Source organism: Myxocyprinus asiaticus, chromosome 38 (genome assembly GCF_019703515.2).
Source record: "Myxocyprinus asiaticus isolate MX2 ecotype Aquarium Trade chromosome 38, UBuf_Myxa_2, whole genome shotgun sequence".
NCBI classification, from domain to species: Eukaryota; Metazoa; Chordata; class Actinopteri; order Cypriniformes; family Catostomidae; genus Myxocyprinus; species Myxocyprinus asiaticus.
Window position 1 is genome coordinate 23,255,161 of NC_059381.1, and position 19,759 is coordinate 23,274,919.

General features: G+C 43.5%; 1 protein-coding gene across 3 annotated transcripts in view; it reads right to left on the reverse strand.

The window, feature by feature from the left end:
- nrg2a (neuregulin 2a) overlaps window positions 1–19,759 on the reverse strand; it is a 133,349-nt gene that overhangs the window by 35,110 nt on the left and 78,480 nt on the right. For all 3 annotated transcript variants that reach the window (XM_051676901.1, XM_051676902.1, XM_051676900.1), the window contains exon 4: window positions 8,130–8,256. In XM_051676901.1, coding sequence (XP_051532861.1) covers window positions 8,130–8,256 — 127 coding nt within the window. The remainder of the gene's footprint in view (window positions 1–8,129; window positions 8,257–19,759) is intronic.

Here is a 19,759-nt window from a genome sequence, read left to right on the forward strand (position 1 = left end):
GCTAAACACCATAACACTGGAACTATGATAGATGAAACTATTTATTGTGCAAAATAATGGTCACAAATGGTCCATATTTTTATATTCTTCTAATCCATTGCACACAACCCATTTACTTTACCAAATTCTTATGAATAGGCTGTCTTCGTTTATATTGCTGGTGCTTGACAGGGAATGGAACATACGTTAGAACTCAGATGATGCAATAACCAGAGAACCTCAGAATAAAAATGCACTTGATTCAGCCCATTTGCGCTTTGCGCATGATTTCGCCAACCAACTTGCACCCAGGCTTAGCGCATGCTTGCATGAAAATACCAAAACTTCATGGCTTTGCACATATGATGTTTCGCATAGTGCTGCACTTAGCGCTCTTAAAATAGGGCCCCTTGTGTACAAACTTTTGACTGGTAATATAGTTCAGGTGCTAAATAACTTTTTTCTGTATTTATATTTACAGAGATACCTAGGCTCTGTTTTTCACCTTATCTGAATTTTTTTTCTTTCTATATTCTTTCTATCTTGCTCTGGCTCTCTCTTTCCTCAAATCATTTTCCCAACCTGCCCCCCACCTCAGCTGTGGACATGCATTTTTCAAGTACTCTATGTGAATTTTTTTTAATATCAGTGAAAACCATACATGAACATACATTTTATATATGTTTTACATGTATTGCCATATCAGATTTCTGTATGCCATATCTATTTCAAGTGGTGACTCAACACAATACCAAAATTGCTAACCAAAATGTCTTTAAATCAAAGATTGAAAATGGTTAATATAACTATAAAATGCACAGTCACAACAGACATTGGCCTATGACATAGGCTGAATAGGAAAATTGATGATTTAGAAAAAAAAGACAAACTACAGACTTTACTCAACAAACAGCATCTGTTTAGCAAAGATCTACAAAGGCGGTGAGAGAGGAAAAGAAAAGGAAATTTTGCCAGAATTGGGCCGCAAAAGTAAACCTGAAGAGGATAAACATCATGATATTCCAAACAAACCTAGACACCAATTCCAAGAATTCTGTTCCAGGTGGTCAAACTGTATATTCCAAAGCATAATAGATCTACCAAAACCTCACCATTACCACATTTGGAAATGTAAACATGGTAATGGGCCACGTAAAGCAAATTAGACATCTACTGCATAATTAAGGGTCAAATGAGAGCCAGTTACTCCAGGCAATATATAGTTTACACGATATACTGGAATAGAAGGCACTGCAAACAGAAAAACGAAACCCTAAAAAGAGCCCCCTCAGTCTGTCGATTATGACATCTTCTAATCCTGTTTTAAACAAACACCAGTCTCTAACCAGAACCACGGACAAATCAAACATTAATATCAACCAAATCATCAAACAAGCTAAAATGTACTTATCTTTACTTCCATAGACCATATTTACTTAATCATTTATGTCTTGTCACCATGCAATATCTAACCAATATTTTTTGCTCTATTTATTCCATTTGCTGTAATTTGATTGTAATTTCACTTCACCCTGTTCAATTTGTTTGATATATTTGTACTACAGTGGCCCCAAAAAATATTTGGACACTTAAACAACACTTAAACATGATGAAAGATGAAAGAAAGATGACCCACAGGGGGTATTTACACTTGGTCACTTAATGCGTTTTTACTGATCGGAATGCTTTCTGATTAATTAAGAATATTCCATTTACACTTGGTCGCATAGATGTGTCTCCACCAAGGGCGTAGATTTGGTTTGAACATTGGGGGTGAGGGTTGTATTGTGAAGCGGGTGGGTGGGGGTTACCTCCCACAATCCCCCCCAGAATCTATGCCCCTGGTTTCCGCCAAACAGATATAAATACGATCTTGAGTTCCCACACTATATGCAAATAAAACTGAGTTCACTTCTGTGATTATGCTAATGCCGTGCAGCGATGTGATTTATTATTTGACTCCAAGTGACTTTGCCCTGCGCGCTGTGTATTTTTCCCCTCGGGACTTGTCGTATTTCAGATATGTCCATGCACATCAAATGCATTCATTGTCAGTGTTCAGTTTCAGTTGCTTCAGCGATTTGTATCGAATAAATAAAGAAAAAATTCTGTCTCTCCTACAACGTGCATCCGTTTTTTACATTTTTGTTTCGCATTTTCCCTTTGCGGACGTAGCGCTGTTTGGGTGGAGTAAAGTTAACATATGTGGCTTGAACAACCAAATGCATTTACACTTGACTGAATTTTGTCTGGAATGCGTCTCAAACAACCTCCGGAGGTTGTAAGTAAGTTGAAATACCTCCTTACAAACACTGCACAAAAAAAAAGTTTGTTTCAATTTATACAACAATAGTTTAAATTTATAAAACAAGACATTTTGTTACTAACATAAAGACATTCAGTCATTTTTAAATCTGACTTAAGTTCCCAAAAGTGTCCACATGCTTTTTGGGCTCACATATTCAGAGTACTTACTGTAATCCTCTACAGACTTGTCAATAAAGCTTTGTAATAAAGCTCTAAGAAAGAAAAAGATATAGAGAGAGCAGTCTTTCTTTTGCATCCTGTTGCCTTCGTTCAGGTCATTCTAACTCTGCAAAAAGAATGAGCTCTGTAAAACGAGAGGACCAGCACTGCCTAAATGAGTCCATTCTGACCCAGAACACCTTGCATTACTTGTGTCCAGATCGTGAATATGTCCGACTCAATCAAAGGGAGTAAAATGTATCCAGCACGCACGTCACACCTAAATGACATTCTCATGGAAGTGAAGCCTGATCTATTGATCCTCATTGTGTTGCATGAAGAATACATGTGGTTTGAAGTACTGACATTTTAAAAACCCTTTTGAGGCATCTGTCTTCATGTAATTTCCCTAATTAGGGAAATTAGGACCAAAATCTTCTATCACCGTTTGAGTGATTTTATGTAATGGTACGCATGACAATATTGTTGGTTTTTGATGTGAATGCAACAGGAAAATTGTTTATATATTGAATAACCATGAGGTAATAACTATTTTTGGATAATCCGGTGAATTAAAATATTAACAAATAAAAGGCAGTTCATTTAATTTTATTGTTTTATCCTTTTACATGGAACTTGATGGACGCAAACCAAATGACATGATTATTAATTACAAATACTATGATAAAGTTTCACATTATATAATCACTGATGTGGTAAGAAAAAGACTTAAAAATTTAGCAATAAAAAATTAATATTATAAAATGGAAAGGTTTGATTCTAAATTCTAAATGATTGAGCCACATGCAAAGCCGTTTTAATATAGCTGATATACAGTATGCAAACCACATGAATTCAACTCTATATTAATAAGGCAAGTTTCTTACTGTAAAAACACAAATCTCTGCTTATATTGTTTCTAACAACACAAATATATCTACCACGTTATAAACGACCCTGCTGAAAAAAACAAACTTTTTAAACCTGTTTGCAGGTCAAAGCTGATTTAGGCTGGTCTAACAGCCTGGCCAAGCTAACAAGTGGCCAAAACCCCTTTAAACCCAACAAACCCGACCAGTCTCACCAGGCTGGGAGACCAGCAAACCAGTTTAGGCTGGTTTTTCAGCTGGGGTACAGCAAAATCTCTGCCCATTGACACATTTCTACTGTCTCACGGTATATACTGCCCTGCACTAACTACTATTTGGAAAATGTAATTTAGTTTGACATGCACAAATTAAAAACAAACTTGGTAAGCCACAGTCTCCTCATCAGATGTTGCCCTTGATGATCAACACAAAATCGCTTCAGAAGCAGTGAATAAACCAACACCAGTGTCAAATGGCATTGTTGTCTGGGCCCCCTCAGCACACAGGGCCATGAATCTCCTCTGCCATCTCTTTCTCCTCCTCAGTTTTGTTGTCTGTCCTGCTCTTATGTAAACATGACATGGGTGTCGATGTGGAGCTGCCATAACTTGGCAGGCTGTAAAATACTCCCCCCATCATCCCAGCAAGAAAGTAATTATTTATGGCCTGGGTCATTTGTTACCTCGTCTTTCCCTCTATGTGTGTGTGTGTGTGGGACTCTGTATTTCAAAGGAAAGAGGTAGGCATAAATAGGAGCTGGCTTGCACTGCTGGACTTCTTCAGCCGGAGAGTAATTCCTATGGGAGCCTGGCCTATATTGAATGAGATAGCTTTGGGGCAACAATTCCCTGAGGGCCTTGACTGCATTATGCAACTTTTCTGGATCTGTGCCTCACCCGTGAGTGAATTAGATGCAACAACTGAGTTATTGCTTCTTCCAATTTGTACACAACTTATTGAGTGGCTGTTGCAGCCATGTCCAGGCCGTTTGCTTGCCAAGCAGTATTCCAGGGGTAGGCACACACATGCACACACACAAACACACGCAGGCACGCACACCGTGCATCTGGGCTGAAAATACCAGCAGGTGCACTCATAAAATGGCACAACATGCGGTCTGAAATTGATAAAAAAAAAAAGAAAAACAGCACTTTTACATGCTGTAAGAGCTCTCCACTGCTCACACTCAAACACAGCAACAAAATAGCTCCATATAGCACACAGATGCTGTATTAAAACATTCATACACACATATACATGTTTTTCTATCATGGTGGTCTGGATTTTCTATTGACTTTTTCTATTGTTTTTAATACTAACTGACTGTGGCATCATTTTTGCAGACTGATATACATAGTTCTTACATGTATTGTGGCAGTTCTGAGGTGAGATGACTACTGTGTGGCGCTAAAAGCGAATAAAATTTTTCCCCAAAGAGATGAGGTTTTTAGGGTTAATGCTCTTGAGTTTTCTTTGACATAAATGTTTCATGTGAAAAGGTGTTGCTCATATGCTTGTCTTCACTTATAAATTTACAAAAAATAAACAGAACATAAAATATCACATACCATTACTTAGAGGAGACGGTTATCTGTAAAACAAACCCACACACAAAGTAATCTGATGCATAGATTATTAGATAACCCACATGAAGCAAAATGTGCACACAGTATCTGGCTATCTGGCATCTTGCTATCTGGCTACAAACACGTTATCTTTCCTGGATCAGATGACATCATCTGAAATGTTGTAGCCTCAAGGAACCCTAAACCAATCGGATTGGGTTCAGATTGCTCCAACCAGTGGTGAAAGTCCTCCATATTTGGGCAGAGAGTCATGTGATCAATCACTCTAATTACATATGGCCACCAGGAGATGGCACCAAGTACATGACACAGACTCAATGATGACTCAAATGGCACAGAATGAAACTCATTATGTGAAATCTCTTTACTAAAATCATGTCTGCATAATATGCCAATCTTTACTCATTGTTGTCTTTGCATGTGTAATTAGTTCTTATGTACAATTATTATGTTTGGAGAGGCTTTTGGACACTTGGAGATGTTTTTGGACACAAGAATAAATTATATTTATAATGCTATACATTTTGATTGCTTTGTTGTATCAACACAAGCTTTTACTCAGTTATAGGTGATATAATTAGGAACAAAACAAAAGCAGTTTTTTGAAGCCACCTTATTCACCTTGAGGTATATAATGTAAAATAAAAAAAATAAGAAAAAAGTAAATTTTTGGCTCAGGTTTTTTATTTTATATTTTTTTCTTCACATTTTCTTAGGCTGAGATTCTCAGAAGTTAAAAGGTTTTCTTTAAAATTATACCAAACACTTGAACCTCCTTGTTTTTTTTTTTGTTTTTTTTTGTAAAAGTGTTAAGCAGTTGCATAATTTGATCACGTAAATGTGAAAACATATCAATGTAGTTGGTTATGTAATGCAAAACGTTAAAATGTATGGCTTTACAATTCATGTAATATAGTAATAGTGTTTAGGTGTCAAAAGATAGCATTGTGTGAGGAACAGGATGAAAAGTAAGTGTAATCTGCTGTTTTACTTGTGAATAAAAGTCACTGTTGTTGTAGCGAAATGTTAATTTCACCAGGAAACTGCCACAGTACTTATAATGAGCCACGCAAAAATTATTTGGCAAACATTTAGTTATATTAGCATGATACTATGAGACCAGGTTGGATATTTTCTATCCACTAACCCTACCACAGAACCCCTCACAGAAACCCTTTTGGAGTTTTTAGTCCATGTTTGTTAGCTTTGAGGTAATCTGTATATGCTAATGTACTAATAAACATTGACAAATTTCACTTTTAGGAGATATACATATTTAAAATTTACAATCTCGCTCTATTTGAAAAACAGACCCAAAATATTGATGACTTATCTTGCACTACACAGATTTCTGGTCTCTAAAATGATAACGCCCCTCCCTCTAATGCCACCAATTAGCAAATAGCAAATCAAGGTTCAATGCTGTTACACAATTAAAGCCTATTGGCTATTTAAAAAAGGCTACAAGCCCTTCAATATGTCCTGCCAAATAGAAAATACATCAACACAAGAAAGAAAACTGTGCACATCAAGCAAACTTATGGGGTCTTCAAGACATTTTTAGTATGTTTAAGCTGTTTTCCTTATGGGGACTACTGGCTGGGCCTTACAATGCTGCTGATTTCAGGTTTTATTATCCTTGTGGGGACATGTGTTTCCCACAGTGTAGGCAAAACCTGACCATACATATTTCCATGTGTGACTACACAGAGGTGCTCCCACATCTGACTCTTGTACCCTTGTTTGTTATCTCGCCCTTCGTAGCTACAGTACTTGATCATCCTGGTCAGCTGTAGCTTGTTTTGATAATACAGGCGAAAATGTTTTTACGGCCCAAAACAAGATGTCCAGAGCATCCCTGATTTAAAAGCATCTGTATAAATCTGTGTTCTTTTCCCCTGTGATTGAAATGTAAGCAATGGCCCTATTTACCTTGTGGGAGGCCTCTGGATCTCGTAAATATTTGTTCTAGCACTAAACCAGCATGACATGGCATTTTAGAGTGGTTTGATGCACATCTCTCCAGCACGCTAAATATGGGCCGTCAGAGCAGGGCAAGAGGCCAGTTTTTTCAGTTCCCCAAGCATATCACGCAGAGAGACAGTCATACCACACTCATCAACATTTGCACTAATGAGTCAATCGGCTGTGCCCTGACACACGGAAAACAGGGATACAACCAAAGATAGAGGAACAGAGAGAAAAAGAGAGAAAGTGTAAGTAGAAAAGGATGGGTGACTTGATTGATACCATTTGGCTATTGCTGGAGAAAGATGGGGAACTCTGCGAACTCGGGTTGAAAACAAGGGTAATTACTTCACTTAGTGTGCAATTCTTAATCTCTCAGTTAGAAACATTATTAAGGAAACATATGGCAAACTATAGAAAAACCTAATCAAATGCATACATTACAGCCCAAATATACTCCATCTGGAAGACTTTTGATTGGAAACTGAGGATAGGATGTGAGTAAACAACGTAAGGGTGAATTCACTAAACAGCTGCACCACTTTTGCATGTGGTATTTCGGAACGAAACCTGTGTATTATTCATTAACCACCTGTAATCCAGTTTAACCAGTTGTTAAATGCTCTCAAATAGCACTGCACAGCAGGAGAATTTAAATTATGTCATTATTTTCAGCGCAAACGCACATCCTTTCAACGTAAATTAGGCTTATTAATGATTGCGTCTAATGTACAAAACTAAGTGCTATCTGCCTGCCGTAATTAACGTTGCGCTATTAACTGAAACCAGCCATTCAATGAAATTTTATTTTTTTAAATTATGATTTTATTCTGTTGATCATAGCAGCAGTAATTCATCAAATAATGAAAGTTTTAGCTAGGCATATATTCAGAAATACGGTGTACTCAAGCGCAGTTTCAGCATTTTAAAGAGTCATATCAAGTGGACAGGTGGCGGTAGTTGGCTGCAACCGAGCACTCAACACTAAATGTCATTGCAAATCGCATTTAACACAAAATTTTATGAGCATGTTTGCGCTGTTACGAGATTTGCAAAATTCCTTTAATGAATCTTGCGTTAAAGCAATGCCGACAGCTTGTGCAAATAAACGATGCTATCAGCAGGTGCAATTCATTTTTAGTGAATTCCCCCATGGAGAAAGAGAGAGAGTGATTGAGAGAGAGAAGGGGAAGGTAAAGGATGTATATAGTGTGTTCCACCAGGAATATAGATAGAAAAAAGGCACTAGAGATTAACTCACTTGCAAGACAGCTGATTTATACCATTTATGAAGTAACAGTCGCCACCATTCACGCAGTAGGCCTTTTCTGTGTCGTTGCATCTTCTGGTGTGGCCTGAGCCCGAGCCTGGAGGTAACGTTGTGGTTACTGCAGGAAACAAACACACAGACGTCTTATGACATTAGCATTGGCAGATCACATTGTGCAAAACCAAAAGAAAGAGCTTTCAGTGATTGCTTTGTAAACATCATTGCACAAGAACTAAAACACAGAAGGATGATACAACATGCCAGATAACATTCATTACATGTTACTGATAATTCAGCATTAAAGCCATAACGGATAACTCCCCACACTTAAGTCTAAACACAGTTATAATGCACTCATTCACTTTAGAACAATGACTTCTTGGTTTCCATCACAAATCTTTCTGTACATCTTTTCTGCTCTGCTGGCATTCGAGACGTTCGATAGGCAAAGATAAATATTTTAGTGTGTGCAGAAAGCCCCCCCACACCACCTGCTCAGGCTGATTCACACTTCTGGAATGGATCTGTAATCCTGCCGTATTATCAGAGCAATATTCAACATTGGTTGGGAGGCTCAGCGGTTGGGAGTGATGGCTCAGCGGTTAAGGCTCTGTGTTACTGATCAGAAGGTCAGGGGTTCAAAACCCAGTACTGCCAAGCTACCACTGTTGGGCCCTTGAGCAAGGCCCTTGACCCTATCTGCTCCAAGGGTGCCGTATCATGGCTGACCCTGCACTCTGACCCCAGCTTAACTGGGATATGTGGGAGAAAAAAAAAGAATTTCACTGTATATGTGCAAATGTGTGATAAATAATTATAAAACAAAAATTATGTTTTGGGAATACTGTACCACTCGGGTTAGAAAAAAAAAATAGAGTGAGGGGGTGCGAAGGTCAGAGAAGCTATGTTTGGAATAGCATACTACTGATGCAGTATATACTGTAGTATGTATACCATGCAAAGTATGCGCATTTTCAGTATCCATAGAACACTTAGATGACCTACTACATTTGCCACAATGAGCAGTATACGACTGTTTTGAAGGGAATACTAGGGTACTACTTTCTGATGCCTGCCATTGTATAAAATTAGAATGTGAAACAGAATGCATTTTGCAACAATAAACATTTTAATCTGTAGTGTGCTACACCGCAGCATGCTCTTTTTTTACACTGCATATTTTGGCAAATGTAGTTTAGTCCATGCCACAGAGAATGTACATACTATGCACATTATACAGTACATTGCAGAAACAGCAAGAGTGATTAGGTAGTATGCAAACATAGCCAAAGCTTACTGTGTGGAATACTGGAGAAAATCATATATGCATACAGTAAATTACATTATGGCCTTACTGACAGCAGTTTGTTTATCTTTGACAACAGTTCATGGAATGCTACATTGGGATACATGTATCCCAATACATGGGATACTTTCTAATCAATAGCAGAAATATGACGATTGACAACAGCTTGCCGCTGTCATATTAAACACATACCTACTCAAGTTTCCACTGCTGTTAAGCTGAACATATCTACTGTGACGGGTCTCCCGCTTACCTGCCAGGGTTGGCTAGTGGGTGTGGCTGGAAGGCTCATCACCTTTATTTCTTGCACCTGTTTCAGCTCTATATAAGACTGGGCTTCGTTAGAATGGTGGGGGGTTATTTTTTTGTGGTTATTTTCGTTTGATTTATGTTTCCTTCTGTGAATGTCTGTTTTCTGCTTTGGTTAAATGTTGTACACCCAAAACTTACATCCATGCATTTGCAGACACCACAGATAAATTCACTGCTTACAGTTTACAAATTATTCTATATTTTGATTTAATAAACATATTTCAATTTACTTAAACCCTTCAATTCACTGTGTCCTCCTTTAACTGGCTATGGCTCTGAGCCGGTCATGACACTACAAACACTCATGTCATCAGCGTCAGATCAATGTTTTTGCAGAACACGCAAGGATTTCTTTCTTGTTTAATGTAGTGTGGCATCTTTGTCAAGTTCAAACTCAAAATCTTAAGAATGAAAATTTTATTAAAGGAATATAAAGGCATTATTCTGAACCTAATGTACTGCATGTGTGGCATGCTTTTGGTTACCACTGACTATTTCCGTTACAAGTATATTTACTGTAAACATGTTTCCTGTTCATATATTCAAACTGAGGGATGAGTCGAAATTATGGTCTGTGGTAATTGACAGTATGCCACACAAGAGGTACACTGACATTAGGTTGAAAATAACAAGGAATATTCTTTTTAGAGCTCTTGTTTCATGTTTGAGTCCCTCCACTGCAGACAACAAACAAAACCTTGTTTACTCTCAAAAATAACATGAATGTGAGAACTCATGAACACATCAATTGCTTAAAGGAATATTCCGGGTTCAATGCAAGTTAAGCTCAACTGACAGCATTTGTGGCATAATGTCAATTACCACAAAAATTTATTTAGACTCGTCCATCTTTTTCTTTAAAAAATCAAAAATCGAGGGTACAGTGAGGCACTTACAATGGAGGTTAGTGTGGCCAATGGAAGTGAATGTGGCCAATTTTAAACAGAAATGTGAAGCTTATCATATTATAAAAGCACTTAAATTAATTCTTCTGTTAAAACTCATGTATTATTTGAGCTGTAAAGTAATTTAAATTGTAATTTTCACAGTAGTTTTAGGGTTTGTTGACATCACAATGTCTTATTGACATCTGAGAGGAAACGTCTTTTAGACATATTGCAGATGAGCAAACAATCTAAAAAATCAATTTTCCAAATGTAAACACACACACCAAATAGACATCTAGGTGATGTACGTGTGCTATCAGGGAAAGGACCCTAACACAAATATATCTACTAACATCAAAACACCAACACTCACAAAAAAAAAAAAAAAACAGAAATTTTTGCTAACAATTAAGACAACATACAGAGGCACCAAAAAGTATTTGGACACTTAAGCCACAATTAAAAATGTATTAATGCCATTGCATTAGATTCTAAAATATAAAACCAAGTTATATTTATTTGATAGAAATACAGCCCAAACACACTTTTCACAAAAATAAGTTTGTTAGGTTATACAAGTTATAAAAAAATATATATATATATTGTTCAAAGTAAAGACAAAAAGCATTTGGACACTTTTGGTGGGCAAACGTTAGTGAAAGTTTCTCTCGTCATTTACTCACCCTCATGCCATCCCAGATGTGTATGACTTTCTTCTACTGAACATAAACAAAGATTTGTAGAAGAATATTTCAGCTCTGTAGGTCCTCATATTGCAAGTGGATGGGTACCAACATTTTGAAGCTCCAAAAGGACATAAAGGCAGCATAAAAGTAATCCATATGACTCCAGTGGTTAAGTCCATATCTCCAGAAGTGATATGATAGGTGTGGGTGAGAAACAGATAAATATTTAAGTATTTTTTTTTTACTATAAATCGTCATGGTTACTGGTGTAACCTCCGTTCCCTGATGGAGGGAACGAGACGTTGGTGTCGATGTAGTGACACTAGGGGTCACTCCTGGGAGCCCGAGACACCTCTGGTCTTTGATAAAAGGCCAATGAAAATTGGCGAGTGGTATTTGCATGCCACTCCCCCGGACATACAGGTATAAAAGGAGCTGGTATGCAACCACTCATTCAGGTTTTACGCTGAGGAGCCGATATAAGGTCCGGCCATTTCAGCGGGTAGTTCAGCGTTGTGGCAGGAGGGACCAACGTCTCGTTCCCTCCATCAGAGAATGGAGGTTACACCAGTAACCATGACGTTCCCTATCTGTCACTCACTCGACGTTGGTGTCGATGTAGTGACACTAGGGGTCCCTATACAAAACGCCACAAGGCTGAACTGTGTTATGTGAACTGGCGGTGTGTGGTGGGCAGACTTGCTGTGTGCCTCATAGCCAGCACACCAGGTCGACACGTAACCTCCCCCAACACAGTTATGAGTGTCGAACGGCCCTTTTTGGGGACAAGTCGACTACCCAAAGATAGAGACAGGCTTAACCCAGTCGTGGCCTCTTTTCCCTTTCTCCTTTTCCCACTCCCTAAAAAAGAAAGGGGGATTATCCGACTGGGCCACCAGGCCTAGTCGGGGGGTGTCCCTCCCAAGGGGAGGACACCGCGGAGACCACACCTCGCCCCAAGAGAGGCAGGGATATTTAAGTGGAAGAATACGTCACATGGTCTTTCCAACCATGTGGAGAGCCTTCAAGGTAGATCCTGCCCAATGGGGGAGGAGTTACTACAAACATGGAGACTGGGGCAGAGGGGCTCTGCCCAAGGAAGACACAGTTTGCCAGCAGGGAAACGAATTAGCGGAAGATATAGATCGCATGGGGTTAGCCTTACAGGGAACCGCCACATGCGGAGCACCTACCCCAGAACCGGGCTCTTAGTTAGCGCGTGTACTGGGCCGGCAGCGAGTCTCTCCGAAAACTCGACTGCCACAGGGCTCGGAGTAAGTCAACCAGGGAACAAATTTTGTGAACACTACTGGGAATTAACGGCGCACATCTTCAGCTCAAAAGGAGGTGGAAGGCGCTATGTGCAAGCGATACACCCGGCCGGCTATCCCGGGCTTATCCGCTTGTGTTGCGTGCCACTACCTGGGACGAAACCGGTTCCACCCGGAGGTTGTAAAACCTTGCAAAGGTGTTGGGTGTTGCCCAGCCCACTGCTCTGCAAATGTCTGTTAGAGAGGCACCTCTGGCCAAGGCCCAAGAAGCCGCTACACCACGGGTAGAATGGGCTCGTAGCCCTACCGGGGGCGGCATGTTTTGGGTGAGATATACCATCATTATGGCGTCAACGAGCCAGTGGGAAATCCTCTGCTTGGAGACAGCGCTTCCTTTCCACTGTGCACCAAAAGCAGACAAAGAGCTGCTCAGAGATTCTAAAGCTCTGCGTGCGATCCAAATAGATGCGTAAAGCGCGCACCGGACACAGCGACGACAGGGCTGGGACTGCCTCCTCCTGGGGCAGCACTTGCAGGTTCACCACCTAGTCCCTAAAGGGGTGGTGGGAACCTTGGGCACATAGCCCGGTCAGGGTCTCAGGATCACGTGAGAGTAACCTGGACCGAACTCCTGGCATGTTTCGCTGACAAAGAACGCTTGCAGGTCACCTACCCTCTTGATGGAAGTGAGCGCAGTCAGGAGGGCAGTCTTCAAGGAGAGTGCCTTAGCTCGGCTGACTGCAAAGTCTTAAAGGGGGCTCTCTGTAGACCCTGAAGAACTACAGAGGTCCGATGAGGGAACGAGGTGCGGCCTGGAGGGATTCAGCCTCCTGGTGCCTCTTAGGAACCTGATGATCAGGTTGTGCTTCCCTAAGGACTTACCGTCGACTGTGTCGTGGTGTGCTGCTATGGCAGCAACGTACACCTTCAAGGTGGAAGGGGACAGCCTCCCTTCCTCTTGCAGGAAGGAAAGCACTGATCTAACTGCGCATCTCTGGGGGTCTTCCCGACGGGAAGAATACCACTTAGTGAACAGATGCCACTTAAAGGCATACAGGCGCCTCGTAGAGGGAGCCCTAGCCTGAGTGATCGTGTCTACCGTCGCAGGTGGGAGACTGCTTAGGTCGTCCACGTGCCATCCAGGGGCCAGACATGGAGATTCCAGAGGTCTGGGCGCGGGTGCCGGATGGTGCCCCTTCCCTGAGAAAGAAGGTCCTTCCTTCCATTTGCCAGGGGGGAGCTGTCGCGAGGAGCGTGAGGTCCGAGCACCACATCTGGGCGGGCCAGTAGGGTGCTACCAGGATGACCTGCTCCTCGTCCTCCCTGACCTTGCACAGGGTCTGTGCAAGCAGGCTCACTGGGGGAAACACATATTTGCGAATGCCAGGGGGCCAGCTGTGTGCCATCGCGTCTATGCCGAGGGAGGCCTTGGTCAGGGCGTACCAGAGCGGGCAGTGGGGTGGATTCTTGGGAGGCGAACAGGTGCACCTGTGCCTGTCGAATCGACTCCAAATCAGCTGGACCACCTGAAGGTGGAGACTCCACTCTCCCCTGAGGGTAACCTGTTGTGACGGCGCGTCCACCGTAGTGTTGAGGTTGTCCAGGATGTGAGTGGCTTGCAGCGACTTGAGGTGCTGCTGACTCCAGAGGAGGAGACGGCGGGTGAGTTGTGACATACAACGAGAGCGCAAACCACTTTGGCGGTTGACATATGCTACCGTTGTCTGTCTGAACCAACATGTGCTTGCCCTGGATCAATGGCCGAAACCTCCGCAGGGCGAGCAGAATTGCCAACAACTCGAGGCAGTTGATGTGCCATTGCAGTCGCAGACCCGTCCAGAGGCCGGCGGCTGCGTGCCCATTGCAAACGGCGCCCCAGCCCATTTTGGAGGCATCTGTCCTGACCACGACGTGCCTGGGGACCAGTTCTAGAGGAACACCTGCCCGTAGGAACGAGAGGTCGGTCCAAGGGCTGAAAAGACGGTGACAGACCAACATGATGGCCACGCGGTGTGTCCCGTGGCGCCATGGCCGTCTTGGGACTCAAATCTGGAGCCAGTGCTGAAGCGGCCTCATATGCATCAACCCGAACGGGGTGGCCACCGCCGAGGATGCCATATGCCCCAGGAGCCTCTGAAGAAGTTTCAGTGGAACCGCTGTTCCCTGTTTGAACGCCTTCAAACAGGCCAGCACCGACTTGGCGCGCTCGTTCGTAAGGCGTGCCATCAAGGAGACTGAGTCCAACTCCAAACCGAGAAAAGAGATGCTCTGAACCGGGAGGAGCTTGCTCTTTTCCCAGTTGACCCGAAGCCCTAGTCGGCTGAGGTGTGAGAGCACCAGGTCCCTGTGTGCACACAACACATCTCGAGAGTGAGCTAGGATTAGCCAGTCGTCGAGATAGTTGAGAACGCAAATGCCCACCTCCCTTAACGGGGCAAGGGCAGCCTCGGCGACCTTCGTAAAGACGCGAGGAGACAGGGACAGGCCGAAAGGGAGGACTTTGTACTGATACGCCTGACTCTCGAACGCGAACCACAGGAAGGGTCTTTGTTGAGGAAGGATCGAGGCGTGGAAGTACGCATCCTTCAGGTCTACCGCCGCGAACCAATCTTGATGCCGGACGCTCACCAGAATGCGTTTTCACGTCAGCATCTTGAACGGGAGTCAGTGTAAAGCCTAGTTCAGAACTCACAGGTCCAAGATTGGCCTCAACCCACCGCCTTTTTTCAGTACGATGAAGTAGGGGCTGAAAAAACCCCTTCTTCATCTCGGCTGGAGGGACAGGTTCTATCGTGCCCTTCCGTAGGAGGGTAGCGATCTCCGCGCAAGGTAGCTGCATTTTCGTCTTTCACCAAGGTGAAGTGGACACCACTGAACCTGGGTGGATGCCCGGCGATGTGAATCGTGCAGCCGAGTCGGACGGTCCGGACCAGCCCTCGTGACGGATTGGAAAGTGCAAGCCATGCGTCCAAGTTCCGCGCAAGGGGGACCAAAGGGACAATGTCATCGGATGTACCGACAGGTGGGGCCTTGCGGCAGGGCGGAGCTCGAGATGCCACACCACATCGTGGCCGTGCAGAGTCTAAGGACATCGAAGCACTTACCTGGCTGCTTGTGACCACCCCCGGAACAGCCTGGGACGGGGGAGGAAGAGGCCTGTCCTCATGACCCGTGGAGACTGTCACATCAGGGGTGGATTTGTGCCACAGCTGGGCGCTCAGGGGCGGGAGACCGCCGCTGGAGCGCCAAACCTGCCAAATGGAGTGGTGGATGGTGGTCGTAATGACGGCCGTACACACTGGATACGTGACCCAGGGAACAAGGAAACTGCTCTTGCTGATCTCTTGAGTACTGCAGCCACTTGGGCATGCAGCGCAATTAAATGCAAAAGGTAACAAAAAGATGAAGATCTGCTTACCAGCTCCAGAGCAGCGGGTTTCGTTGTCCCTGGGTCACCCATCTCAAGGGTGCTTTGAAGCCTTTCACGGGTTCTGGGCGGCCGCGAGATGGGTGGCGTCTGCTTCCTGCGGTGGGCTCCACGCCGGGGCCGGGCCGAAGGTGCAGGCTGCGGCGGAGCCGGTGCAGTCACCGCAGGGGGATGCCCTTGGCGATGAGTAGACGGGGTGCGGGATCTTGAGCCGCGCCGGGGCAGGATATGCCGGCTAGCATCCATCTACTGCTCTACCATCGAGAACTGCTGGGCAAAGTCCTCGACGGTGTAGCCGAATAGGTCCGCCTGGGAAATGGGGGCAGCAAGGAATCGTGTCTTGTCGGCCTCACCCATCTCGACCAGGTTGAGCCAAAGGTGGTGCTCCTGGACCACTAGTGTGGCCATCGTCCGCCCGGGAGACCGCGCCGTGACCTCTGTCGCTCGGAGAGCGAGGTCGGTCGCCGAGTGCAGTTTCTGCATCAATCCCGGGGCGGAACTACCCTCGTGCAGTTCCATTAGCGCCTTGGCGGAATTGCAGGAGAGCCATGGCGTGCAGGGCGGAGGCGGCTTGTCCAGCGGCACCGTAGGCCTTGGCCGTCAGAGACGATGTAAACCTACAGACCTTAGATGGGGGCTTTGGGCATCCGCGCCAGGTGGTGGCGCTCTGCGGGCATAGGTGCACCGCGAGCGCCTTTATCCACCGGGGGATTGCCGAATAGCCCTTGGCCGCCCCACCATCGAGGGTAGTGAGGGCGGGGAAGCTGAAAATATCGGGACCGGGCAGTAAAAAGTGCCTCCCGCGACCTTGTCAGCTCTTCATGCACTTCCGGGAAGAAAGGAACGTGGGCGGGGTGTGGCTTTGAGCTGCGCCGCGAGCCCAGGAACCAATCACCGAGCCGCGAGGGTTCAGGGAAGAGCGGTAAAATCCACTCTAACCGACGCTCGAGGCTGCCCGGGAAAGCATGTCGTCATCTCTGACTGGGCAATCGACCCCGAAGGGAGGAGCCCAGCTGAGGCTTCCGACTGGACGAGCCCACTCTCCGATGCTGCGCTTGAGAGCTCATCACTTTCGCGGGCTCCGAATAAGAGGTCGAACTCGCCGTGAGACGAGCCGGCGGACTCATCCGGAAGCCCGATCGGGGCAGACAAGTGTGCTGGGGAATGGGAGGTCCGCGGGGGGATACCCGGCAGAGGCGGTCCCATTGGGGTCCCCAAATCTCACCCAGTGCTAGCTGCGCTGGTCTCATACCCGTGGGTAAAAGGACCGAGGCGGGAGCCTCTGGGGTGGCTCGCTTTCTTACGAAGGCGAGCCGCGACCGCAACATTGCCATGGACATATTCTCGCAATGAGAACATGACCATCCACGAACGCTGTCTCCGCGTGAGCAGTGCCCAGACATGAAAGACAGTGATCGTGACCGTCAGAAGGCGAGAGATAACGAGCACAACCAGGAATAACACACAATCGGAAAAGCATCTTTAAAAAGACGCGTCTTTAAAAAGACGTTCCGTGTGTGCGCGCTTTTAAAGAAATATATACTCTTTTAGAGGGGAAAAAATTCTCTTTCAGAAAATATACTCTCTAGTTTTTCTGCCGAAGTGCCCAGGGGCGTTCTCTGCAATGCACCAGTGCAGAGGGGGGAGAAGCTGCTGAAATGCGCCGTCAGATCCAGCAGAGGTGAATGAACAGTAGTATTCAGCTCAATGAGCATGACCGTTCAGCTCCGAAGAGAAAATCTGAATGAGTGGTTGCATACCAGCTCCTTTTATACCCGTATGTCCAGGGGAGTGGCATGCAAATACCACTCGCCAATTTTCATTGGCCTTTTATCAAAGACCAGAGGTGTCTCAGGCTCCCAAGGGTGACCCCTAGTGTCACTACATTGACACCAACGTTGAGTGAGTGACAGATAGGGAACTTCACTTTCACATTCTTCTTCTTTTGTTTTTGGCGATTTGCATTCTTCGTGCATATCGCCACCTACTGGGCAGTGAGGAGACTCTATGGTAAAAACGGACTTAAATATCGAACTGTTTCTCACCCACACTTATCATATCGCTTCTGAAGATATAGATTTAACCACTGGTCATATAGATTACTAATATGTTGCCTTTATGTGCATTTTGGAGCTTAAAAATGTTGGTACCCATTCACTTGCATTGTGAGGACCTACAGAGCTGAAATATTCAAAAAATCTTCGTTTGTGTTCTGCAGAAGAAAGAAAGTCATACACATCTGGAATGACATTAGTGTGAGTAAATGATAAGAGAATTTTCATTTTTGGGTGAACAATCCCTTTAATGTGATGAACTACAAGGACTGCACAGACACCTGTGTGAACATGAGGGAACCTTCATACATCCATTAAAAATCACCTTGAGACCCATAATTAAAAAAACAGTTGTGAAGAATAGTTCCCAATACAGGAAGGAATGAGCAAAAAGACAATGATGTGCACTTTGAATGACGTTATACTGTATATGCGCCACATGTTGAAAAATTCCAATATTTGAAATTACATGTTTGAGTCAGATACACCAAAAAATAAAAATAAAAGATAAACATTGTCTGAGCAAAGTCTAAAACAACATTCATAATGATACTGTAAATCAAAAGGACTGCAACGTGCACTGAGAATTGTGTAAGATTTAAGATTTCATAAAAAATACAAACTTTTATTCATTCTATGGGCCTCCATTTCTCAATTTTCTGTGCACTGAGACATGATTGAAGACTGTCTTGTTCCAAATGAAAAGAAAAGTGTTATGAGCCACAGCCAGAAATTTGACGGCTATTGTCTTCACTAGCCTCAGGCCTCAGACAACAAAGGGCAGACAGCACAGTCACTCAGAAATGAGCTATCTTGTTCTATTTCTCTCTCTCTCTCTCTCTCTCCCTCTCTCTCTCTCTCTCTCTCTCTCTCTCTCTCTTCAAATAAAAAAGCTCTGATATGGGGCAGCTTTTGCCCTAGCTGTCCAGAGCTACAGATATCCAATGAGGAGCAACTCATCGTAGGACCATGGCAAACACACACACCAGTAGCTGCTAGTGCTTTTCAAAAGTGGGGAGTGGGGAACTACTAATCAAACAAAGAAATGATCAAACGAAAATAATTCACCAAGCTCAGAACTGTTTTTGCAATAATTAAAAATGGCAATTGATCAAAATATAGAATTACAAAAGCTAAAATAAATGTGTTACAACTAGTGCTGTGAGTCGATTAAATCTTTTAACGCATAATTTTTTATAGTTAATCGTAGATTTTGATAGTGCTGAAATTTGACTCTATATATAACTATTTTCGTGTCAAAATGCATTTATTTCCATCTTAGGAAAGAAAACTAAACAATACAATACAATGCTTTATTAACATTGTCCAAACAAAGCCCTCCAGAGTATAAAAGATAGAAATGCACTAAAACAGCACCAATGCAAATAACATTAAATGTTTCCCAAAGTCTAAGTGGGAGGCTGACTAAATGAAAGAACTAGTCCCCATAGATTGCATATTCATTGCAATGCGCATTAAATCTCCGGACACAGTGCAAAGATTCCGCACTATTCCAACAAGTGTTTAGAACTCTCACAGAGCTAAACATTTTTTTAAAAAAAGACAGAATCTAATGTGAAAATTGGTAGATGCATTAAGAAAAATTAACACATTAAATAATTTTAAATTAATCGCACGCGATAACGCGTTAATTTTGACTGCTCTATTTACAACAGAT